This window comes from Hippopotamus amphibius, chromosome 13 (assembly GCF_030028045.1).
Source record: "Hippopotamus amphibius kiboko isolate mHipAmp2 chromosome 13, mHipAmp2.hap2, whole genome shotgun sequence".
NCBI lineage: Eukaryota > Metazoa > Chordata > Mammalia > Artiodactyla > Hippopotamidae > Hippopotamus > Hippopotamus amphibius.
Genome location: NC_080198.1, coordinates 48,842,411 through 48,869,734, shown reverse-complemented (window position 1 = coordinate 48,869,734; position 27,324 = coordinate 48,842,411). Strand labels below are relative to the sequence as shown.

Sequence of the window (27,324 nt, the reverse complement as noted above, 5' to 3'; positions counted from 1 at the left end):
TTATCATTGGAGTGTCCCACCCTGCTCAAATGTGCCCTTTGTGGGCAGAGGCAAAGCTAATATACTTTCCAAGTGTATTTGAATTGCTTCAATAAATCACAGCTGCCACTGTAAGCAGCTTTATCATTTGCCAGGACAATAAGTTAGCTTCATGCTTTATAGACACAATGCTCTCCAAGACTTTTATTTGTGTAAATTGTAATGCATCATAACCCATTTCCTAAAATGAAATTAGGAAGCCATATATACATATATATGTGTGTATATCTATATTTGTATACATATATATAGATAGATATATGTATACTTTTTAAAGAAAATATTCCAAGGAACCTCATGTAGGCTTACCAAGAAATGGGGAGATTTTTATCCTGCTTATTTTATAGTAGCAGTTTACTTCTTGATTATTACTGTGATGATGTGGGCATTAAATGCTTGCAGTTGGGGTTAAACTTCATTTCGCTCTTTACTGCTCCAGTGTCTCAGTAAAGCCAGTCCACAAAGAAGTGGGACTGAGCACAGAGGGTTCCTGTTGGGTCTGCCAGGCAGGAGTTGGGCAAACCTGATGTTTCATAAATATTCGTTTCTGTTGACAGCTCTGTTGGCAGTCATTCCAATAAGTCAGGCTGCAGAATCAAACTTTTGCCCGTAGTGATCTCTGGGACTGACTTCAAGTTTCCTCTTTCTTTTACAATGACCAAACCCGAATTCAAACCTGATTTGAGCCCGTTAGACTCCTGAGAGGGAAATGTATTACATAATAATATTATGCCTGAAGTTCCCAATGAGGAAAACATAACCTAATTTTAATGCTATTTCAGGACTCTAATCAACATGATGGACAATAAAATGTGTTCTTTTTTATTGGCTTGACTGAATAACTGCTAAATATTTATAAACTAATTTACCATCACTTCTTTCGTGATAAGAAAATACTTTTGTCTGTAATTGCCTCAATAGCTCACTCCAAGTAAAGAAAACAATGTTTGTAAGGAAGCCAGGTTTCATAATTAGAAACTAATATATTTGTTTCAAAGCCAAGTGTTTTCCCATGCATATTACAATATTTGAATTAGCTTTAATTCTGTTTTTATTATCAAGAGGGGACTTATATGTCCTGCCATGGAATTTTAGATTTTTCCATCCATCTCTTGAAATTTACAATGCTGTTTATTTTTTTTTTTTATCAAACTGCCCAGTAGCTATTATTAAGAGTGTCATAAACCCCTCCTTTTTGCCTGATTACAGGCTCTTTTTTAAACCAGTGTTTTCCAACCACTCAGTAGTGGTCCCATCCTACCCCTTAAGCACTTCATGCTCACCAGTCGTCAAACATCAGAATCCAGGTCAGCATCAGTTCCCCCATCATCTGCAGTTTACTTAGGATGCATCCCATGACTTTCATCTTCTCACTACTTCCATTCTCTTACATGGTTTCTGGCTCCACCAGCCACCTCCTTGCCTTTCTGATGGCAAACCCACCCCAGCTCCAGGCTCATACCCTGCTAGATGCCCGTGCATTCCTGTATATGTGGGCGCGGGTTGGGGGGGGTGGTGTAAAGGATGGGGAGGATGGAGGTGGAGATGGGACTCAGATCTCCACCGCTTTAAGTAGGTAGAATTTTGCCTCTCTCCTTCCTGTTTCTTCTTTTTTCCCAGGCCCTCACCCCATTGCCTTCTCTCTTTGAATCCATGGAAGGGAGCTAATTTTCTGTTCCCTAGAATGGATTCAGTTGGCAAATTCTGCTCCCAACAGTCTAAGTGGAAAGAACTATTATTTTTGAAAGATTTGCTCATTTGCTCACAAAATATAGGGCAATGCCTAACACTGAGATTTTAGTGATTCCTTTTCTAGAAAACCAGTTATTTATGGCACTATCACTATTTTATAAATACCCACTTAAAAAAAGAAACAACTGATCGTTGTTATTTATAATATCATTAATTTTAATAGCAGCATATCTTTGGAAGAAAAGAGCTATACAATAAAAAACAGCATGCCATCGTGGATGATTGTTCAGAAATTTAATTGGCACCACATCTATATAAAATCCCATTCACAAATTCGCTTTTTACTAAAAAAAAACTCCATTTGAGCATGTTGAGTTTTCCATTTTTGCAAATGCTTAATTGAGCATGACTCACTCTCATGTATCTTTCTTTTCACTGAAGGGCCACCTGCATCCTTTTCTAAACTATTGCAATAGTACAGTATTATTACTATAGTTATTTTTTCATTAAATGCTTCCAATTTATTATCATATTGCCATTGTGTCCTTTAAATCCTGGCTTGATATTTTTCAGTATCCTGAGTTCACCCTATAGGCATAGTTTACTAAATAATTAGGAATGTTATGGAAATGAGTAAGGGCTAGAATAAAGGAATGTCTCCTTTGGGCTGTCAACCTGTGTTAAGCCCAGGTGAAAAGTTAAGGGAATGGTTATTGAGAAGCCATGAAGAAATGATGTTCTCTCTCTCTGTCTCTCGCTCATTCTATTGGGTTGGTCAAAAAGTTCATTCAGGTTTTTCTTTAGATGTTACAGAAAAAACCTGAATGAACTTTTTGGCCAACCCAGTATATGATTATATATCTGTAACTTGAGAGAGTAAAAATTAGCCCAGGCTGAGAAAGTAAAAATCTGCACAGCCATTCATCAGGCTGGAATAACACAGAGAACAGCAGGGGCAACATTAACCGGAAATGTGTCTCCTAAGGACAGGGAGATCTCAAGTCACAGTAACCCCCTTGGTTGAGTGACTGCTGCCCTCTTATTCACTAAGACATCTTGTCCTCTTACGTTATGGACTGTGTGAAGTTATATCAGTGAAGAATGAAACTTCCCACTCCCACCCGGAAGACCTAAGTCACTGTAACATAGAGAAGCAGCCTTGATTTACAACCCACGTGCAGGGATTCAGATAGACGCTTCTGGACACAACATTTCACATCTATCCTAACTTAGTGGCTAAGACAAAGGAGACAGGACCCTGAGGCCACAGTGCAGTCCGGGGCGGGTGGGTGTTAACTCCTTGACACAGCTCCACTTTGCTTTAAACCTGTTAAAACTGCTTCACTTAAATGGTATTTAAACTCCCTGTGAAACCTACACTTTCCTCTGTCCTTTGTTGGTAGGACACCGTATAGTTCCTCTGCTGTGCGGCCTCCCTCATTGCAACAAGCAATAATTTATCAGATTACAGTTTTTTTCTTGGTAGTTCTAGGCTGATTGTGCTAAGATGATCTCTATCCATCCACCCAGACCCTTTTGATGATCACTTGGGGCACACTTTCTTTGCTGCCTGCCTAGAAAAGTATACATTCCTGTAGCCAAAGTCATGCTACCTTGCCAAGAAACAGGAAAGGCAATTGATATGGAAACAGCATGGGAGTATGGCTTGGAAAAACAGGTGGTAATTTGGTTTAAAAACTCACAAAAGTTGTCCCCCTAACTACACGAATGAAAATTGTACAACTCCGTGGGAGTGTGGGGGTGTGGGAACCACTAAGGAGAGGTGTCCCGATCCAGGGGACCACTACTTAAGTTTGCTGTGTTGTCACAGTTCATGGACCCCATTGCATCCGTGCGAATGTAAAGGCAACTAGAGAGCTTCTCAGCCGCAGCATGTATTGACAGCCAAATGCTCGTCTGAAGTGTACTTCTTTTTTGTTGTCTCTGGGACTGAAATCAAACCTGTTTCATATGATGTTCTTCTCTGCATAGCCCCAAACTGGCCTAAATTCTCTTAAAGAAGGAACACCTTTAGTCTTCTGGATGTCTCAGATCACTCCTTTTACTCGTTTCTTTTCTTTTTACCAGCTTGGTGTAGGAAAGAGGGGCTGGGTTCTACCAGCAGTAGTTTCTTTAAGGGTGTATGTGAGTGAGGTCAGTAAACTGGTTCAGTGTTCTGAGTCTCGGGAGCCATGCTTTCATAGCTCAAGCTGCCTCTACTGTTGGAATGATGGCCTTTCATCTCCATGACTTGGGGACAGAGCATTAGGAAATAGCATGTGGTTCTTTTTACCACAAACAGCATTTACTGTGTTGGTGAAACAGTTCTTGCCATGATTTTAGAAGACTCTTGCCTTGCGAACAGGTTCATCTGTACCATTTTTTTAGATACCACATAATTGGTTAACATACAATATTTGTTTTCTCTTTCTGACTTACTGCATTCTGTATGACAGTCTTTAGGTCCATCCACATCTCTACAAATGACCCAATTTCGTTCCTTTTTATGGCTGAGTAATGTCCCATTGTATATACGTACCACATCTTCTTTATCTATTCGTCTGTCGATGGACATTTAGGTTGATTCCATGACCTGGCTATTGTAAATAGTGCTGCAGTAGCCAGCACTATTGAAGAACAGCACCAGCCCTCGGAAGCCTGAACTATTTGATTATGAGTTTTCACAGGTGGGCAGTGACTTTGCCAACTGTCCTTGATGCCACATCATTTTTGAGCCTGGTAGATAGCCTGCAGAAGAATTAAACATAAAATGTTCGAGTCATAGACTGCTGAGTCTTCCTGTGCGGTGATTCTTTATACTCTAACAGGCAGTGTGTGTCATTCATGTAATCTGTGTGACAACGGGAAGAGTACATGGAGGAATCACTACTGTCATATATTATTTCGATCAGTGCATGGTTGTTGGATGTGGCAAATAGATTAATTAATCGTCAGTAAAGTCCCAGGATTTTCGAAAGAGAGCAGGAGAATGTCTGTCAACATTGGCAAAACATGAAGGTCCTGAACTGGAGCTGGAGGACTTGTCCAGCGCTCTTCATTCTGCACCTAAGAGACTGAGCTGTGGTGAGTTAGGTGCTCTGCCCAAAGCCAGTCTTCATCTGTGTGTGACCTGACCTTCCATTGGGAGAGAAATATTTTTTCTCTTACTTTTGTTGGAAATTGCCTATTCCTCGGAGTGAGAGTCACACTTGGCTAGATGGGAAATCAAAGGAGCTGAGGACCGCAGTGTTTCCCAGGGGGACCTTAGCTCAGTCTCCTTGCCCCACACGCATGTTCGTGTCCACCCTCACCCGTTTTACTTGTTGGCCTCCGGGTTCTACTCTTGAGAAACAAGATGTCCGGGTGGAATGTTACATAACATCAAGCCTTGATGCTGTTTTATCTGTCAACCTTCATTCACGAATAACAATATAGTAAGTGTCTGCGGCGTGCAGGAGTTGTAAGTGCATGGAGAGGAAGGGGTAAGCAAAGTGGGAACCATGTAGCAAAGATAAAAATATGGAAGCAGTCTCTTAAGGGGACTTCTGTCAAGAGGAAGAAAAGTGACTCAAAATCATTGCATAGTCATATACATTAGCAAAATATTTTTAAAGACCTTTTGGACTATATTCAAATCAAGAAGGTTTTTTTAGTCTATTTCCCCCCCCAAAAAAATTGATATAAACTGACCTGAACAGACTGACCTTAACAGACACCATGAAAACCCAACTCACATTAGGCAAAAAACAAACAAAAAAATTTTGTAAACAAAGCTAATATCAGATTTGGTTCAGGTTCAATATTATCTTTTCAAGTAGCAAATGTAGCTGTTCTTTGAAGCCATTAAAGTTCTAATTTCGGTTGCAGCTGGTTATTGCACCCAGTGAGAAATGTAACCTTTGATGAATTTGGCAAGTTGAATTTGAAGGGTTTGGGGGCATGTGTTGAAGTATCCAGTATCAGTATCAGCTATTCTTGGAAGTGGGATAAAAAGAAAGAGTATTTAAATAGGAAACATCTTCCAGAGCTTCAAAAGTTTGTGACAGAATAATTATTTATAAATTATCCTCCATAAAGCAATCCTATTTAAATATTAGAATGTTAGAAGAGCTCTTAAACAGATCCAGTTTAGCTCAGGACCCTAGCTTGACAGTCCTGGTGAGGAAACCAAGGCCAAGGGTGGTTAAGTCACTTGCTCAGAGCCATACAACAGAATAAAAGTCGCGAGCTGAAGTTCAGATTTCCGTACAATTGGTCAGTGATCAGCACAGCCAGCCTTGTTTCAGAGATCAGGATGTTTTCTGCATCCAGACGTGAGAACGCAGCCTCCTGGGTGGTTCCTACAGTCTTAGACTCTCCATCACATTTCAATCTTGCCTTTCTCAAAGCCAACCTGTTTTCTTTCCAGTCCAGTGGCTTTACCTCTACAAAATATAATCCTCCTCTCTTTTTATTCCACTTTATTTTGGGCAGTCATCTGTGTGGTGATCACAGATTTCTTAGATGCAGATAAATTAAAGGGCTTTGGATGCCTGAGAACAGCTGCACAGGCTTCGGCTGGGTTAGTGCATTGATTTCAGCCCCGCAGTGCAGGGTGCAAGCTGGAGCCTGGCTCAGCTGCTCTTCTAGAAGTGCGCCTCTGTAACAGAGCCTCGCGTTAGATTACAATTATTTTTGTACAGCCGGCTGTTCCTCATAGATATTTTACTTTTTATGGAAGTGAGATAAAAAGGATTTTGTACTTTAAAAGATGCCTTTCTCAGCCATATCTTCAGCGTAAGCATTGAGTTTCTTTTTGTTCACGGGACTCAAAACTGTGTCTTGAAAAATAAGTGGAAAGTATATCATTTTGAGGATAAAGTATGCTATTAGAGTGTGATGCCTTTTGGGCAAACTGTGGGGGTGGCATACTCTTGGCAGCAAGTGAATTTCTAACTTCGCATCATTTTTTGTTACAAATTAAAAGGACTTGAGTATTTTCTCTCTCTGTACCAGACAGTGTGCTTAGGGGTGTATTACCACTTAATCCTCACTCCAATCCTGTGAGATTGGTGTTATCAGTTGTAGCGCCTCCCCCATTTTCCAGATGATGGAAATAGAGGTTTGGCAAGGAGAAGTAACCGCCCTCGGAGACACAAAGAGTCTGTCTCCCAAGGCTGGGTCTTTATTGTAATATATACTGCCTCCTGTGATTTGACCATTGTGCCTACAAAATAGAACAGTAATCATCTTTGCTTTCTCCCAAAGAAATGTTTTTACTGGTCTTAGGATGAGATGTTTGTATCCACTGAGATATCATTAGGTGTGTGGTCCTGGGTATTAGATATCAAATAGCGGTTCTTTCACACCTAGGGAAAGCGGTCGTAACCATCTATTTTTAAACTGCTCAGCTATGTCCTTCATCATGATCTTGTTAATAATGCTCGAGAGTTATCAGTCAGGAAATTTCATCATATAAGCTTTCCAGGGGCCCTCATCTGCTGAAACACCAACTTTCCTTAATTAAAATTTTATTCTCAAAAGAAACAGCTCTATGTGTTTTTTAGTCAGTTAATAATGAAACTAATTATCGTGCTGGCTGCATCTTTGGCTACATCTATTTAAATATGGGCATTTGTAACCTTGGGTTCCCCGATAGCATTAGGAAGACACACTGTCAGCTAAGAGGATGTTTTGGGGGGTAGGTTCTGCCCTCTTCATCTCAATCAAACACTTTTGGAAGATAGTGTCTGTGTCCTGCCTTTGCTGGTAGACAGTTTTATTGATGGGGAGGTACAAAAGCCTAACAGCCCAGCAGGGTGTTTTTATTTTAATGCGGCTGAGGTAAGATGGAGAACGTCCCCCCAAAATGGGCTTACCAATTTAATAACAGATTAGAAAGGATTTCCCTAAGGACAAGCAATTTAAAAAAAAACAAAACATGGCTGGAAATATTAAATGTAAAACATTTTATTTTTTTTAAACTTTATTGAGGTACAGTTGATTTACAATGTTGTGTTCATTTCTGCTGTACAGCAGAAGTGATTGTTATACATATGTATATACATATATATATTCTTTTTCCTATTCTTTTCCATGTGGTTTATCACAGGATATTGAATATAGTTCCCTGTGCTATACAGTAGGACCTTGTTTATCCATTCTATATATACTAGCTTGCATCTGCTAACCCCAAACTCCCAATTCTTCCCCCACCCCCCACACCCACTTGCCTTCTTCCCCGTGGCAACCACAAGTCTGTTCTCTGTGCCTGTGAGTCTGTTTCTGTTTTGTAGATAGGTTCGTGTCGTATTTTAGATTCCACAAGTGATTGTCACATGGTGCTTGTCTTTCTCTCTCTGACTTACTTCACTTAGTATGAGCATCTCCAGGTCCATCCATGTTGCTGCAAATGGCATTATTGCATTCTTTCTATGGCTGAGTACTATTCCATTGTATATATGTACCACATCTTCTTTATCTCTTCCTCTGCTGATGGACACTTAGGTTGCTTCTATGTCCTGGCTACTGTGAATAGCGCTGCTGTGAACATTGGGCTGTGTGTATCTTTTTTGAATTATAGTTTTGTCCGGATATGCCCTTTCCCCCTTTCTTTCCCTCCTTTTTAAGGGTCTTGCTGGAAGAGTGTATTGAGACGTTGACTTGTGTTATATTTGAATGATAAAGAATGATAATTGCTCATCTCTCCCACTAGATCAAGAGTTTTAAATTCTGGATTCTGTGACTGGGTTTCTGGAGTTCCGTTTACAAGTGAAATCTTACGCAAAGTGGTTTTTGTGTGTGCCCGGGTAAAACAGACTAGAAAACGGGCTCGAGACATTCATTAAATTTTCAGTATGATCCATAATCCTTGGTAACTGTTAAATGTCAGTGCCCTTGATCAATAAACCTCCTAGGGGCGCCTATTGTTTTGCTGCCTCCCTTTCAAAGGTTAGTGAGGAAATGAAGCAGCAGTTCCCAAACTGTGGACATTACGGCTTCTGGAAGTTCCTGCTGTTAAAAACAGTAAATATGTCAATTTGAAGAAGATTAATACATCAAGTTATTATAAGCATCCCCCATCCCCCACCCTCCCCCCAAGAAAGGAATTCAGCAGATGTGCTCTGAGTGGGAGGCTGTTAGGAGAGATCAGATGAGACAGCTGCCCTGACTCAGCCACTCATTCTTTTTGGCACTGTTTCCAACCCCATTATCTGCCCAACTGATTTAAATAGTTTCAGTTTGAAGCTATACATTGCTTAGCTTATATGCATTACAGAACAGGAAGCGAGAGAACAGCCAATGTTGCAGCACAAGATATGAGGAGCACAAAAAGTGCCATGTCTCCAAATTCATATGAATAAAAATCTTCGCTCAGTTCCTAAAAAGTGTATTTCTGTATACATATATATATGCCTGTGCATATACATGCAAACACACATGTATGTATATATATGTGTGTGTAAAAGTGCACAATATATGTATATACCTGTATGTAGTAACCGCAGAATTTCTCATCTGAACCCATACTGATTTGAGGGTGAAAAGGAAGGCTATTAATAATTACACTAGGGTAACGGGCATTAGTAGACGCATGTGGTCACCTTATATATAAATGCAGTTATTTGCTCAGTTATTTGAAAAAAAACTGTTTTAGAAGTGAGGGAGTTAGATTTTAATCTTAATTTTGTGCCCCCTTGGACAATATGTAGTAAATAAAAACTGATGATTAGAAATAAATACATACATGCCAAAGTTTAAGAGCAGGAAATAATGACATTTATATCCAATTTAGTTTTCTGTTTGGGAAGAATAAAGGCTATCTATAATCTACAGTGTGTGTTTTGTGGATAAGGGCTTGCAGGGAGCAGCAGGAATCCTTTTGTCTTATCTCATCCATTAGAAACAAAACACAAAAATTATCAAAACCAGTCAGTCGATTTTTAATACATAAAGTGTAACATTTCCAAAACATCAAGTCAGAAAGCATTTTAAAAATCTATTTCGGCACTTTAACATGCCTTTAACTTAAATGCCCATTTTACTGTTCATCTGGTCCCCAAGCTGAACATTTTGAAAGATGTTTATTCACAAATCATGATTTTTTTTCCTCACTTAAATAGAAGGCAAATGAAACATCACATGTCATTTGTTGAATGGGAAAAAGTAAAACTGGTCCAGATGCATCATGGATATTATTAAATACTGCATTTGAAAGAACACTGTAGTATAATCAATAATATATTAATTGAAAGTATACTTTTTTCCTGAAAATTACTGGCTTAATCATTGTGCGTAAAAAATAGTACTGAATGGTTAGGTTAGAAATATTCCTAAAGTGTAAGAGTCCCTGTCCCTCTGCAAGGATCTCAGGGGTTCTAGGTGCCAGGAAGCATCTTAATAGCCTAAGGAGTTAGGAGATGGGCCCCGAGTGAGAGCGGCTGGCCAGGGGAAGTGGAGGAGGGGGCCACCACTTTGTATCTTATCTTTTATGTCATGAGAGGGGACTCCATGCAATAAGTCGCCAAAAAAAAGATGAAAAGGCACCTGCTTGAACCCAAGATTCCCCCAGTCTTCTTTTGCTCTGAGACAGCTTTAGATTAGGACACAGGAGAGGATGGAAACTGGGTCTGTTTCTCATATGGGAACAAAAGAAGCCTCACATTTCTCTGAGTCTTTGGTGATAAGCGTGGCACGAGCCTCTAAACAAAAGACACAGCACCCTAGCTGTCTTAAAGTTACAACCTAGAAATCGGTGCTCCGCCGTGCTTGGCGTCTGGACCCAGAGGCCTTGGCAAATGATTCCCGCCTGGACACAGGCTCCCCAGGTATGATGAGCTTGCCTCTTCCACTCCCTGCTGTACTGAGTGCTTTGCCTACCTCCACATTCAGAGCTGCTTCTGCTGCTTTTCGCTGCTAGAGATTACACTTTTCCACGTAAACCCAGGTCAGAAGAGCATGTTCATTGCAGGGCCCAGTGGTCACGTCCAGGTGGATTGCACTTAAGGAGTCTTGGCTCCTTGGCTCATAGGAAATTTGGGGTACTGAAGCCTGAACACTGTCATCTAGATGGGGCAGTTCAAGGAATTTTTTTGGCCTTTAGGGTCCTTCCTGTTAATATCAACACCCAGTTTGTTCTGCATGTAAGGTATAATTCTGCAGGGAGTGAAAAACGCTTTCGTCATTTGGTGGAGACAAATGCCAGTTACCATTTAGTCAATGCCATGTCTGAGGACGTGTGACTCATATCTACCTGACCTTCATAAAAGCCCTGGAAGTTGGGAATTAATAGGCGAGCAAGACAAAGCTCAAGGATAATAGATAACTTCCCAGTCACGGAGCCAGTGGGCGGAAGACTTAGCAATCAGCCTCTTGACTGTCTGATTGCGGAGCCGGTGATTTTTCTATTAGGAAGCAGAAACTCAGATCAAACACCAGAAGGCTAATTTGAAGTCTCGTTTAAGTATTCTTTCATAGTATTTCATCTCGCTGATAATTCCTTTAAATATTTGAAACAATTATGGCTAACTGTATCAAACTTGAGACTAATATATAGCAGAGCATTTTCTAAGCCAAATGTGCTTGGGGAATGCAGGGGTGTTAGGGTCATTGTGGAAATAAACTAAACCCTCCTTTTTCCTTTTTCATTTTCTCCTGAACTATCCTTTGCCCATTGTTAGCCACTTGATCTCAGCCATCTGGTTTTGCAGCCAGCGAAGGAAAATGTCAGATGCAACAAAATGAGTAGTGCTGCTTGAGTTGAATCATAAATTAACTTTTTTTCTCTGCCCTACAGGATATTTAAACAGTAACATTACTTAATAGTACATCCTAAGTTATTGTCAATTCCCTACAAACATTGCCCTTTCCTCAAAATGGAAAGGCAAGCATTAGGGCTGAGAGTCAAATATTCTGCCCTAATAGCCAATGACATCTAAATTTGAGAGTTAACATTTACTTAATTGCTGAAGCAGTCATGCTAAGTGCCTAGTCTGACACATTATCAGGTGTTAAAAAAGATAATTTCTGAGGGAAAAAAGTAGATCTATAAAACCAAGAGACAAGTACTCCGCTAAAATTATTATCCAACTCTTTAAAATCATCGTTTGATCAGGTTGGCACAGTGGCGTGGGGAATACAGCTTGACGTAGAAGTGTATTCCTTGTACTTTTTGAAGGGAAGGGGTGTGCTGGTTCCTCCGTTCGCTTCTCCTCGCATCACATAGCTGTTCTTCATCCTCCTGTCAGCTTCCTTTGTCCTGTGGGTTTTGCGAATGGAAGGCGTCAGCGGCGGGAGGTCAGAGGAGGAGGGAGATGAGCGTCTCTTCAGCTCCTCCCTCCCTTGCGATGCAGTCGGTTCTCCGGGTGGCCCGTAAGGCTCTTACTGGCTTCTGGTAACCCTGGCTCCTCCTCTGTGACCTGCAGGCTGAAGGGAGAAAATGGGTCTTCCTGTTATTAGGCTCTGGGTGCCTCTCTTGCCTGTTGTCCCTTCACTTGCCTACTCATCTGGCAGTGCTCTCTTTATTAATACTCCTCAGATGACTCACCAGTGCACGTCTGGTGCTGCCAGGACCCTGAGCTGGAGCGGGGGAATTAGCAGAATGCCCCGACTTAATCCTGATGCTTCTAGGCCGCCTGGCCCTAAACAACCTACTGGATTCCTTGTGCTTCGTTCTCACCCTCTGTAAGATGAGAGTCAGTGGCACCCGCTCCACAGATGCTGAACTCAGGAAGGCACAGGCCAGAGAGGTTACCACTGGCTCAGATGGAGAAAGGGGGATGAATGCTTATTCTTCTGGTGTGAGTTAATGCAAGCGTGGTCTGTACCAAACCAGCATATCACCTGTGGCAGTGTTGCCTGTTGGTAAGTAACTGCTGATATCTGTATCTAAACATCAAGATACGGTCAAGCTGATAGTTTCAAAAGAGATGGTTTGATTCTGGTTTTCGCAGCTCATGATATGTTCCTTGAATCTCCAAACTTTTCTTTCTCCCTAATGTCCTACTGTGGGTTATCTTAGAAAAGCCTGTTGGTAGCTACTGGGAACAGGCTTGTCCATTTCACATACTACACGGGACGTATTCTCCAAACTCTTAGTAATAACATGATAATAGCAACAGAGCCGGCACATGTGTGGCTAGGAAGCAAAACTCTGCCTAGCAGTCCAGTCTGTCATATTTGGAGGAAGCAGAATAGCATGTATGCTAGCAGAGGGGCTGGCGGGAAAATGGGATTTAGTCCCCAGTTTACAAGAAATTCTGTGTGCAGTCCTGTGCCTTCTTAGCCCTCTAAACCCCAGCTGCATCACCCAGAGTTTGTTAGCCCAGGAGATCTCTGATCCCTTGTTCCCACTCAGGTTGAAGGACTTCAGGCTTCGGGGGGCCAAGAAGAGATTTACAAAAGCAAGAAAATCCAGCCGTATGCTGTAGGAGGGAGAGTAGGTGAGGTCCAGCTTTCTTGCTTGCTTTTTTTTAAGACCAAATGAAGATCGAGACACAGTCACAAGGGAGCATAACCCTGGGTTAGCAAACTCACAGTTATGTCCCAAAGACACGAGGCTACAGAAATCTGGTTTGTTTTCCTAGATGCCTCACCAAGTGCTAGCAGGTTTGAGATGGGTTTTCCCTCCCTCTCCCACTCCCCTTTTCAGCTCCTTCCCACATTTCCTCCCTGCCTTTTTTTAAGCCCTCTCCCTGCGCCTATGCCAATAGTATCAGGTGGAACTGGAAGACTGTTCTGTGCCCTCTTGATTTGTTGCTGGAGGGAACTTCTTTCTTCCAGAGGCAAAGGGGCTAAGAGAAAACAGTTGGCAAGGGGTCATCTTTGTCTTTACTCTGCTGTGATGGTGATAAATTGTTTCCCTCTGGCCACGCCTCACGTGTGGGCAGGGCTGGGGGCTCTCCCCTCTGAGTACATTGCTTCATTCTTTTCCTTCAGGTGTTTGTTGGCTTATTTTCTATTACGTAGCACTGTAAGATTCGCTTAGGGTGAATGCAATGAGGGCGGTATTTTTTATCAACATCATTGATAAAATGTTCTTGAGACACTGAATGTAGAATACAGGGCTAAGCCCAAATGTATAAGATACACTTCCTTTTCCAGAGGGTTATAACTACCTGGGAAGCAGGACCTAAATCAGTAATAAAATGTAATTCAAGTTCATACAAGGTGAAAAGTGCACAGAGCAGGGGCAGGGCAGCCACATATCCCGGTCATTGCCAGGCACTCTGTCCCTGGGATGTGTCTTACAAGAGGCGCATCTTGGACCATGCTAACATCCCTTGGAAAAGATGGTTCCCATTTTACAGATAAGGAAAATGAAGTCAGAGAGGAGGGATGCCCGGTGCGATGTGCCAGATCCCACCACCTACTCTAGGAAGGGAAAAGTAAGGAGGTTAAATGATAGGAATTCAAGGAATTCATGTATTTATTGAGAGCCAAGGTCCAGCAGTGATTCTCAGAGCATGGTCCCCAGACCCGTGGCATCAGCATCCCCTGGGAACTGGTCAGGAAGGCACATTCTCAGGCCCCACCCAAACCCACTGAATCAGAACCTCTGGGGGTTGGAGCCCAGCAATCTGTGTGTTTTAACTTGGTCACTTTAACCAAGTTATTCAGAGACAGGAAAATGTTGAGAACCATTGACCAGGGGAAAGAGTTCCAGCTGGGCGGGGAAGCAGGCACCAAGAGGTGGAGACAAGATGAGGAGGCAGGATTGAGTGGCAGACTTTGAGAAGCCAAAGCTCTGAGAAGGCAGCACGCACACCTGGCCGGGAAGGATGGGCCTGGTTTAGCGCACTGTCCGTGCAGCCTCGTGTCCTGCCAAGGACAGAACCTGAGGCCTTGGCTGGTTCTCTTGGACCCAGTGTGTCTGCATCATCTCATTACATTGAAGTCAGCAGGCAACAAAGGTGACTATCTTATCTTCATGCTCTGCCTGGGTGCTTATAAAGCATTTCACCGTGATGAAATGTGGGTTTCACTCTTGCAGGCCTTGGGTGGAAGACCATTTGTCCTTCGATTTTATTTTTACTTTAATTATTGTGAAATAGGATTTACGTGTGGACCATATCCTCCGATTCCAGCTGAAAAGATAAACACATTTGTATTTGTGTGGACAAGCCTATAGGTTTCTAATTGTTGTCTCAATGCAGATAAAAGCAATCCTTGAACAGTTCCCCACATGGTGAGGTTAAACATTGTTCTTATAGCTGTTAACAAGGATAATCATGGGTTGATTATGTAGATGAACAGAAAGTGTCTGTTGTTGCTTAGAATTGTGACATCTGGTGCCCAGCGACTATTTGGGGGCCATTTGTTGGAACACTGAAAAAGAGACAGCTAACAAGGGAATCAGAAGTAACGTTCCCTGAACCCAGTGATGAGAACTTCACAAGTGTTTATCCCCAGATTTTCTCCTTGGAAAACATTAGTTATGGGTAGAATACATACATTTACACCAAGTTCAGTTGTGGGTTTTGGTTTTTGTTTTTGAGCTATACATTATATAATTGAGAATCACTCACTCTTTGGTTCTAATAAAATGTAAACAAGTTGCCCTTTAAACTTTTTTGCCACCTTGAAACTGAAAACTGTGTCTACTTGGACCTTAAGGAAACTAAATCCTGAAATCATTAGAGCTTGGCATTTTGCATATATATGTTCAAAGGATGTGTGTCCTTTGTGTGTACCAGAAAATGTCATGCTGGTGCTTGTTTCAGTTTCTTCACATTCCAGTGTACAGTCCAGCATATAGTCCAGTGTACAATCCAGTGCACATCATGTACAGTGTATGGTGTACAGGCTAGGTGCACATCTGGTGTGTGGTCCGGTGCACATCTGTGCACATCTGGTGTGCAGGCCAAGTGCACATCTGGTGTGCAGTCCAGTGCACATCTGTGCACATCTGGTGTGCGGTCCAGTGCACATCTGGTGGACAGTCCAAGGGGACATCTGTGCACATCTGGTGGACAGGCCAAGTGCACATCTATGCACATCTGGTGGACAGTCCAAGGGGACATCTGTGCACATCTGGTGGACAGTCCAAGTGCACGTCCCAGTGTACAGTTCCGTGGATGTCCAGGGTACCATCCAGTGTATAGCTCAGTGTATAGTCCAGTGTACACTCCAGTGTACAGTTCTGTGTACGTCCAGGGTACACTCCAGTGTGCAGCCCAGTATACATCCCAGTGTACAGCCTAGCGTAGAGTCCAGTGTCTGTGCCTGTGTTTTCCACGTTCATAAAATCCTATGAATGGCTCTTATAGTCATTCTTACAAATAGTCGATAGGTTTGAAGAAGGAAGGATAAAAGGAACAAAATTTAAGTGAATGGAAAATTGGATTGCTTGACAGTGAATTCAGGTCAGTGGTGTGCCAGAGCTCTCTTGTTCTGGCCCACACGAGCAATGTTCAAAACATCAGGAATTTTGCCAGCTCATCATTAAGCCCTTTGTAGCTTAAAATTGGCCACAGTGGGAGTAGTTACACCAGGGAAATCAGCAAACACTACAAATCAGGGCTTTTGTTTATCAGAGAGTCTGTGTTCTAGTGGACAAGTGACATGCATGACTATGGTCCAAGCTCATGTCCACCCAACACATGATGCCACTAAAACGCCTACATGCCACTGTCTGGCAGTTCACACCGTAAGCATCTCCTGGGTATGTCCCTTCTCTGTCATCCTGCCATCTCTGCCTGAGTTCCTGTCTTTACTGTCTCTGCTCTAGATTACTGCTCCTGCCTCCCAGCAGACTCTACCACTGGAACAATGTTATTGTTAAATCTACCACTAGAATAAAGTTAGGTAAGAACCCTGCCAGTCTGGAATTGAAGAAAAGAAAATAGTTATTTTCGACTGTTGGGAAAAATAACATGTAACACTTTCCTATATAAACAGGGTACTTTTGATTGACTCTAAAGTAGGTGGTGTTTTTTGTTGTTGTTATTGTTGTTGTTTCTGTTTTGATGTAGGTTTCTATGGATTGACTCTATGACCATAGAACTTACTTTCAAAATAGTTGGCCAGGGACTTCCCTGGCGGTCCAGTGGTTGGGACTTCACCTTCCAATGCAGGGGGTATGGATTCGATCCCTGGTGGGGAGCTAAGACCCCACATGCCTCATGGCCAAAACACCAAAACATAGAACAGAAGCAATATTGTATCAAATTCAATAAACACTTTAAAAATGGTCCACATCAAAAAAATATTAAAAAAAAAAAAAGTTGGCCGGGGTTGGGTTACAGCCTGTAGCTCTGTGACAGTGACAGTAGTATCACAATGGTGTCGACCCCATGACTGGTGACCTCACGATTGTCCTGTGCTAGCCAGCTGATCAAAAGCAATTCATCGATGAAAATATCAACCAGAGGGAATGCTACTTTGGGGGATAATTAGACCCATCTCTGTCTTGACTTTGCCCCGAGCCTAGTCTAGGGAAAGAACTCCTCCAAGTTGCCTCAGCAACAATTGGCTGTCACCCCGCCTGGTGTACGCGGGTCCATAATTAACACCAGTAGACGTGCAGAAATGCCGAAATGCTGCACTTTCTTCTAAGCCACGCAGCCTCATTAAGAAAGTAAAACATTTGTTGAGTCTCATGCAGGTTTTCTCCCTCTGGGCTGTGGGAGCTCTCTGGCTGTCAGCACAGCACTCAGGGCCGGGAAAGTTCAGAGAATTACTTCAATAATATGACAGCCTCGTCCATTTAAAATGGAATTCAATGCCGGCTTCCCTCAGAGGCATTCATTGAAATTCTGTGCATGAGCCATTCCTGTAGTCACTTAACAATGTCTCTCATGTTTGCCCTGATTTAAAAAAAAGACAGAAAACCAGCTTTGTAGTGGCGATAACACGGATCCGGATGGTCTAATTACAGTGAGGGGGCCCCGAGCTTGCAGTAATAGGATGGTTTGTCTGATGTGTACGGCCATTAGAAAATGACCCATGCGTGCATGTTTGAGGGGGACAGTAAAGAGGCTTTTAAGAATTACACTTTGTGCAGTGGAAAAGCTAATGAGCAGAAGAGCAAGTAGGAAGAAAATCTACTGCTTCAGGAAGCGCAGTTCCACTTATGGCCTGTGACAGCTTTCCTCAAGTTCATTAGGATGGACTGGGCTTCCCTCTGTTCCCATGCAGCCTCCCCCGGGCTCATTCTGCATCTTGTTCCTAAGGAATGAAAACCACTGAATAATAAATGGCGAGGAAGAGAAAGAGGATGGATGCAGAGACTGTCAGGAAATAAGATGAAGGCAGACACTCACACAAAGAAGAAATAAATCATAATGGGCTTTCAATAGCCAATAATAATAATAATAATAAAATAGGAAGCAAGTTTTTATACTCCTCTTTTTGACTTTTTTTATGCTATTTTACTTCATATATAAGAAAAAAACAGTATCTTATTATAATGTCCAGGCTAGATATTTTTATTCTATATCTTAATTTTTGGACATGTTTGAAAAAAACTGTCTTCCGATCCAGCCTATACTGCTTTCTTGTTTTAAAAGTCCTACATGGGGTTTTAGGTCACATAAATTGGAAGGCTGACATAGAGGCAAAATGCTTCAAAAGATACACACCTTTGCTTTTCAAAGTTGACCCCACTTAACCTACACTGTCACACCAGGGAGTTGGCGCCTAGAAATAAGAGTGGGACAGCGTCTGTAACGGCCAGCGAAAACAGGTGCCTCCTTAGTGCTGGAGGACCTCCTGGTTCTGGGAGGCCTCAGTTTTGGTGAAACGGTCAAGGGCATCTTCCACTCTACCTGAATGAGTAAGGGGCAACCAGTACCCCAAATCCACTTCTCTGAAGCACAAGGTGGTGGTTCGTCTTTCAGGAAACCATACAGATATCATGATACCATAGGACACATCTGTTCTCCCCACTCAAGGCTGCCTTGAGCATCCAGGTGCCATAGGCAGATGAAGCCAGAAAGAAGCTCAGTCTTAAAGACAGTGCCCTCATAACGAAGTAAAACTAGAGAACAAATCCACAGTGTTCCTCGAGTTAGAACAGTGATGAGAGCAGTCTGTAAACTCCCAAAGTACAGCCACCTCTAAGTGGCCTGGGGGATCTTGATTTCCCTGACATCTCAGGCCTTCGTCTGACATCCTAGGCTGTTTTGCAGAGTTTCTGTACATCTTTCTCTTACCCACTTTCATCTTTCAAATACTACAGATACTATTTTTGTTTCCAAAGATCAAGTGACTTTCCTAGGGGCAGCCCGTTGCCTGGTACAGTCAAATAACAGAATTGCTGTTACATTTAATGTATAGATAAGTTATTTTTACTTTATATTTTGAGAGCATTTTGAGAAAACACTCCAGAGTAAATATACAGAGGCTTCAAAGACTGTGAGGAGAGGCGGTATTTGAAATGGTCCTGGTAATTGAAAACTGTAATTTCCACTGATGAGAAACTAATTAAGTACATGAAGGGACTAGAATCCACTTGACCCCACTCCAAGCTGACTGCCTGTCTGGTGTCCCATTATCTGAGTAACAAACCTTTAAAACGTTATTGAGTGGTCTGAGCTGATTTTGTCAGGGCTATTATGCTTTACCTTTGATTTTCTTTCTTTGATACCAGCAAGATCTTGTTCAACAGACTATGGATCATAACTCTAGTCCTCTTTACTTAACTGCTTTAACTACTGAGAAAACTGTTAATGCAATGAATAGCCACTGAGGACCTGCCACACCAAGGGGATGTATGTTAAGGTATGAGAGTTGGAAGAATGTTTAATAAATAGTACTGCAATTTAGGGAGTAAAAGCGGGGAGGCCCAAGTGAGAAAGCCACAACTTAAATTCTAGCTTTCCCACCGCCTAGCTGTATGACCCTGACAAGGGCCTACGTCTAAGTCAGTTATCGCTTCTGTGAAAGGAGTTTAATAACACTGACTGCCTCCCAGTATTCTTGTGACAATAAAGTAAAAGAGCTTAATTTACTGCTTGGATCAGAGCAAGTGATCAACAAATACAGTTAGTTAGCTCGTTTAAAATGGAAAATCTTTGAAGAAGATGAAAGTGTACAGGAATTGATAGGAAACCAAGAAACAGAACCGGGCAGATATTAGACCGTGGTGCATTGCAATGCATGAACTATAAAATTTCAGCAAAGGGACAAACCAGTCCTGGGTAAGCATTTTTATTTTTCATACCACCGCTGAACTACTGTAATTTCATCTCAAAACCATGTACAAAGAACAGAACTTGAATTCAGAATCAGCTAGCTGGTTCCTTAGAGAAATGTGTGGATGTTGGTTCATCCAAGATAAGTCATATTTTCTACTAAGCAGATTATTAACTTTAATCCTTTGAAAAGACATTCTACCATATTAAGAACACTTAATAAACACAGCAGGAATGTTACACTGCTTGGGTGGGTTTGGGGAGGTGATGAGAACGGTCTAGCTTCTCAGTCACTTTGCTCTGTAGATATTTGCCCTCTTAACTACACCTTTCCCATCTTCAACCTTTGCAACCAACAACAGCCAAGGAATCAAAACCCTGAAAATACAGGTTAAGACTCTGTCATTCATTCATTTCCAAAATGTTGGCTCTGTAACAATGTATTCAAATAAGAGTTAAAAGAATGTCACTCACAATCATGCAATTTATAATTCCTACACTGTAATTGCAATTTACATTCTGATTTTTCATAAATATGCTACATCGAGCACAATGTTTCCTTGACAGAATATTAATGAATTAGCCTCAGACTACAAATAGTATTCAATAACTGCTGTATTTTAGCCAAAACAATATTAAATTTTCAGATTTGTAAGACCTAGACATTTTAAATGTTATAACTCTTCAGTCTTAGCAGAGGGTACTCTTCTGTTTGCTAGGAGGCGTTTGTCCTTTCCTAACCTTTTTACCTTCAGAAAATAAATGATGCACGTGACTTGAAAATTGAATTAATCTCGACTGAAAAAGGAATAATAAAAATAGCTAATGTCTTTACGATCGCCATAGCAAGCCTACAGGGCAGATGCTGTTGCTGTTTCTGTTTTGTCAGATGCATTCTCTCTGGCTAATCCTCAATAAATATGAAAAACTGATCATTTTACAGCTAAGAACTGACAAACTGGAACACATTTCTCATTTGAATAGACAAGATAAGCAGGTTGCCACCAGCCAGCGCTGCCACCTCCGCCTTCAGGCGAGCTGTGTCCCCAGCAGACCTGTTAGTTCACACTTAGGTCACTGCTATCACATTTCTATTTGTCTATTCCTGGACCAGAGCTCAGATTCACATTCCAAACAGCCTCCTGTCTCAAAGACCATTCTGCTGTGCTGCCTACCTTCTGTGGCATCGTTTAAAGAAATAGGACCCTCCAATTAAACCATTCCAGGTGTAAATTTCTTGCCTGGAGAGCAAATTTAGAAACGAATGGGGTTCATGAATATAAATTGGGCTTTCCTTACACCTAAGTTTTCATTTGGATATCGTACAGCATGATTCACTCCCCACATAAATCTTCATTTGCCTTAACTATGTTTACTGTGGGAATCCCAGTACATGAGTGAATATTAAAGTTCACAAGTCATCAAGCAGAGGGGACCTGGTGAGGGCAACATCGCAGTGTCCCTGCATCACAGCAAAGGTGAATCGTACCCTTCCGGGCCCTGCACCCTTCCTGGGATGCAGCCACCCAACCTCCTCACTCTTTTTCTCTCCTTGAATATTATTTGATAGTTGCTTCCTCTTCTTACCAAGACGTTCTGTTTTCTGTATGTCTTAACAGCTCTGTTATCACCAGACTTATCTTTCCTTTCACCCCAATTTTGGTTTATGGAGCTGATGTAATAAATGAATCTTTCATAGGCCACCTCAATTTATTTTTGAACAGACTCTGTGAAACAGAGTCATTTTGAAGATGACTCGGTGAAAGGATGAAACGATTCGATAAGCAAATACATCATCTTTAGATGCGAGGTCACTGGACCTCTCCTGCCCTCTCCCCTGCCCTCCTCTCCTCTTTTTGTTTATATAATAGCTGTGTGTATTCTGCAACAGGACCATTGAGACCAACTGGGCTTTCACCAGAAAACCAAATATAAGTCAGATTTTTAAAAGACATTTCTCTCATCTTCAACCTGTACTTTGAAATTTCAGTCAGAAATAAGGCACCATTACACGGACTTGGAGTGTGCTCACATTGCCTGCTCTGTTATAGAACTAGGAAATGGTGAGGAAGGCTGTGGTCATGAATTTTCTGCAGTCATGCCAAGTAACTTTTTTTAGCATCTATAGCAATTCTTGCAACAGTGAATCTGATGCAGCTAGGAGTAATGTCATAATGTAAATAGCAACAGAACTTTTTCAGGGCCAATGGGTATGTGAATAAGAATGGTAGATCTAGACAATGGAGAGTCATAGAAAACAGTTTTTTTACAATTAATGGTAAAAGAAATGTCTCCCTGCCTATGAGGCATTATGGGAAGTAGTCAGGGCTGTGACATGGCCTTAAGTCACTTTTCTTGTTCCCCAGCCTCATTCTTCCATATTCTGTAAGCCGCAAGCACTTTGCCATATTGTATAAGCCTTCTGAGCTGAGGTTTGAGACCTGCAAAGCACATGCAAGGGAGGCTTTGTGTACCATGGACACAGTGTAACTGGAGGAAATGTGGTCATGACCATTAATTACATTCTTAACATGTGGTGCTTTTACAATAACCTAGCAGGTAAAACCACTATGAAAATGGAGTAGGGAGAGTAATGTAACATGAAAAAAATGGGACACATAAAGAAGGTCAAAGGATGACTTTCCGGATTGCACACCTGCTCCACTTACCAGTCAATGCAGGACAGTCCAGGCCTCCCAACTCAGCTGGTCCCCAGGTTTGCTCTCTCAGGTGTTCCAAACTGACCACACCTTGTTTCCATCTCCTTAGATGAATAGAGCTGATCTCCTCAGTGACTATTTGCAGGACACGTTTCCACAGTATTTCCACCGATGAGTGAAAACACATTTTCAAAGGAGAGCGAAGTATTGACTATTGTAAAGACTATAATGTATTTTTACCTTTCATCAATTAAAACTCTCACATGCACTTAAGGTATATTTATAAACAATGTGCATTGATTAGGAATCTTCTACCCTTTGTTTCAATTTTTTAAATCTGGTTATAAAACTCAGTGTTTGCGTTAAGAAAATCTAGGATTGTACAGACTCTCTTGCAGGGAATTGTATTTAGACAGCAGTTCCACTGATTTCCAGGCACTGAGTATAGTTAATATGAGCTCTGGAAGGACCTTCTTTTACAGCATGAAGTAAATCTGTTTTATTTCTCTATCACCATGTCATTTTCACCTACATCATAACATTCTTCCCAGTATTTTAAGAACAGTTCACAGCCTTCTTTTAAGAAGGCATTTTAAACCACATCTTGTAGTAGGGATTAAAATAATTAGAATAAATTCTGGTCCACTTAAAAAAGAAGGAAGAGAAAACCTACCACTGACCTACCCAGAAGGTCACAAACAGAAACATTCTTTAAATGTTGTATTCTGTATTATCAATGGCATGTACACGGTCCCTTATGGGAGCGTTTTGCCAGAACATTTTCTTGGGAGCCAGTGGTGGACCAGAATAAAAGCATAACACCGGCTGTTGTTGCCTTTTGTCTCAGTCAGTGAACGTTGGATTATGTAGAGTAGGGAGTCATTTTGTTCACTAGGGCATGGAAAATAGAATGCATCCTAAGCTAATAGGCTATCTGGTGATCTCTGTGTGATATGAGGTAATGCAGAAAAGCGAGCGGGTAAGAGAATGAATCAAGTTAATTAGGAAAAACAATTGATAATCTGTGACTTCTGCAAATATCATTGAAACCAAAGCAAAAGACAAATCTGAAAGCTATCATTTACAGCAGGCAACCAGTGTCAATAGAGGTTCCCATCTTTGCATCATGAAGAACCGACTGCTGTGCTCACTGGACCACTCTTAAGGATGGATGTATTAGTGAATTTTCTGGAGTCATACCCTTGTCCACTCTAAGAAGCAAAACATGCCTCATTAGGAAATAAGCACTCCTGATACGGAGCTCGAAAGGTTTGCAGGTTGCCTGGTGAAGACATGCTCTTATCCCGGACACAGTCTTCTTTGTTCTTTTTGGCCCAACCGGTTCAAAAGGTGTTTTTTCTTCACAGGTTACCAGCCGGTCTTGTCTGGTCAGCAGGGGTTCCAAGGCCTCATGGGGGTGCAGCAGCCACCTCAGAGTCAGGGCGTGATGGGCAGCCAACAGGGAGCTCCAGTGCAAAGCGTGCTGGTCTCCTACCCGACCGTGTCTAACTATCAGGTGCATATCAGTAACTTGGAAAGTCGTGGTTTATAAAGCAGAACTTGCCGAAGCACAGACTGTAGGGATGCCCCCATATCGGGTGGTTGGCTGGTTGATGGTTGATTTTGAGTTAAGATTGTAATAGACAAGTGGAAAATGGGAAGTGTGTATTTCTATAACTGCTACGGCTTTTGAATGCCCTGCTACGTGTGATTCCATGTGTTTACTTTCTATTCATGGAAGAAAATTGTTTAGTCTAAAATTCTATTCATGAAGACCTTTGGGCATTCTGCTGCAATTGTACTTATTGGGAGAAAGTCCTCACAACAAATTTTCCTTTGTTTTTGGTCACACCCAAAGAAACTTCATTTCACCACAAATTTAACTTATAAAGGATTTTTAAGTGGCATCTCAGATTCATTTAAAGGACATTTATTGGACCTGACAGCTGCACTTTCCAGACTAAACCCACACGGAGTGTTTAAAAAGTGTCATGCCCCCTTCTGTAATGTACATCCTGAAAAACCCTGGGGGGAGGGAGTAGTGAAGGGTTGGGTGAAATGCTTTAATCATTACAGTAAGCTGCACCAGGTGCCGCTGGCCGTGGAGAACTTCTCCTCGGTCCTTCTGCCCTGACAATCCTTGTTCGCACTGCATCCGTTTCCCTCCAAGTGGACAGATATTCTCTAAAGCTGCAGGTTGAGAGTGAGCTGGTTCCTGGGACAAAATCCCCTTTTGCTGTCAATGGCTCCAGGCCACTCTGTTTGCATAAAGCCGGAGTGGGAGCATGGCTTTCCAAAACTGACAGAAATCCAGAGTGGGAGGTCCAGGTGGCAGTCCCTGCAGAGCCAGGAGAGAGGAAGGAAGGAGGCTCAGAACAAACACCCTCTGAGCATGTACTTCTAGCCAGACCTGTCCCAAGCGCTGTACATCATCCCTGCAATCCTTTCAGGGGCACTTTGAAGGAGCTGTCATTATGCAAATGGACTCAGAGAATCAGAGAGGTTATAAGTGACTTGCCCAATATGAAACAGCTGATAAAAGGTAGAGCTGGGATTCGAACCCAAAAGCATGACTGTTGTTGATTACACCACTGTAGCTCATGGGGTACCCCAAAATAACTTCTTCATACAGGTTTCTGTCTTGTGTCTTCCCACAGGTGCCAATGACCCAGGGTTCTCAAGGACTGCCCCAGCAGTCATACCAACAGCCAATCATGCTACCTAACCAGGCAGGCCAGGGGTCCCTCCCAGCCACCGGAATGCCTGTGTACTGTAACGTCACACCGCCGACCCCTCAGAACAACCTTAGGCTGATGGGCCCTCCCTGTCCCTCCAGCACTGTCCCCGTGATGTCGGCCAGCTGCAGGACCAACTGTGCCAGCATGAGCAACACCGGGTGGCAGGTCAAGTTCTGAGCGCTCGGGCCGTGGTACATTTCTTCAGATACTGCTCATGGCCTTTAAGGGAGGAGGAGGAAGGTGGGAAAACTTGCTGAAGACTTAAATATTCACTCAACACCCAAATGACTGCTGCTGGTATTCTGTAAAAAACAAAAAACAAACAAACAAACAAAAAAACAAAGACTAATCCACACGTTAGCTGGTTAATGGTGCATATTTCCGTCATGTCTGCTAGGTATGCCTTTCTAGCTTAGCTAGTGACATGAATTCATCAAGGTAAGATTTTCTCCTACCACTGAATACCACTGTGTAGATGATAATATCCCTAATTTGGATTATTAGTTTTGTACTTTGTTTGAGTTTGTGATGCGAAAAAGTATTTAAAAATTATATACTGAAATCACATTGTACCAAAGCTGTAATGGAAAAGAACTGATGAATGGAAGGAATAATTTATATACACTATAGAGTTTTCTTTTTTAATGGATATATACTGTATTGTAGTGTTTAATCAAAATAAAACTATTTGACCTTATGGAGGAAGGTCATGTTTTTACCACCAGTTTGCTTCACTCTCTGTTCCAATATGTGTTGGCTTGTGTGTCAGTGTTACCTCTTTGAGCACGATTTCATGAATAATGCACGGAACAGCTGTTCCAGGTGTTTGTAGATGAACTGGCATCACACCGGTAGGCAAACACTGAAGCAACGGTAGTTTCTTGTCATCAGTACTACAGGGGTCCTGGAAAGAAGCAACATCATCCACACATTGCTTTGACGTTTTTGAAATGTATACGTATCTTGCCTTTAGTTTTAGCCACTGAATGCGTGTAGCTACACTTCACCAACTAGGAAAACCTGAGTGTCCTTGGTAATAGCAGCTCTATACCAAACCCTGATCCACCGCCATTCAAATTCCATCATCTGCCTGGAAAACAGAATATCTTTGTTTAGAGGGAAATTAAGAGGCACAGTCTAATCTCACCCATTATATTGGGTCATACAATGTAAAGTCCACTGGTAATTGACGGTCAGTAACGCGAAGGTGCTAATGTTTGTCCTAATACTTTAAAACAAGGCAAAATATACTACGAACTTGGTTACAAAAACTCAGAACATTCACAAAAAGAAAAACATTTAGGAGGCTGTTCCTGTCTAATCCCAAAATGCTTACCTCCCTGTAGATTCCACAGGTAAAACTGATTTATGACAACTTTTGGAAAATAATATCAGGATTCTGAATATCATCTTTGGCCCACCCGGGAGATATTTAACGAGGGACTAAAACCCCACAGCTTTCATTTTGCTGTGGCAGTACGATGACTACCAGTTTTGTATTTTATACTGTCTACCTAAAAACCATTGTTACCAACAAGAAGGATTTAGAAAGTATATCTGGATAATTCCCATTGGTTTTTCATATTATCACAGTCTCTATATTAGCTTTTTCCATGTTCCTGTGGTTTAGGTGGAAATTGAGTTAGGCGGCTACTTAAAAACTCTACCTAAAAAAAAAAATTAAGGTTTACCATTCCTTAATTTTACCCTATCGTTTTATTTTTCCTTTAAAAGGGAATTTTTACAGTGTCATTAGCTTCATTCCTTGTGAAGCCTGTTCCATTTTCCCAAATCTCAGTCTACTGATTTCTTCATCATAAATAAACCAGAACTATGAAAAATGTTCTAAAAAGAGGATGTTGCATTTTTTTTTTTAATCGAGTCATTAAACCTATAGGCTGAGTAGCTTTTAAGCCAAGAGCTGCTCTGAGAAGAAGCAATGTGTTTGCCTAATTAATGTCTTTCCCTAATGGGAGGAGGGGTGGACCGATATAGATTCATTTTTGAAATAGATTCTCCGTGGAGCCTTCTGATCTTGGCAGTGATCCCAAACTCAGGGATCCAAATGTCAGTCTGAATGTT

The 27,324-nt window shown here is 41.8% G+C and overlaps 1 protein-coding gene across 18 annotated transcripts in view; it reads left to right on the top strand.

Moving 5' to 3' along the window:
* The window catches only part of ARPP21 (cAMP regulated phosphoprotein 21), a 153,025-nt gene extending 127,065 nt beyond the window's left edge, over positions 1-25,960 (top strand). For all 18 annotated transcript variants that reach the window (XM_057706334.1, XM_057706333.1, XM_057706332.1 and 15 more), the window contains 2 exons: positions 23,872-24,020; positions 25,162-25,960. In XM_057706334.1, coding sequence (XP_057562317.1) covers positions 23,872-24,020; positions 25,162-25,419 — 407 coding nt within the window. In that variant the 3' untranslated portion in view covers positions 25,420-25,960. The remainder of the gene's footprint in view (positions 1-23,871; positions 24,021-25,161) is intronic.
* Positions 25,961-27,324: the final 1,364 nt, after the last annotated feature.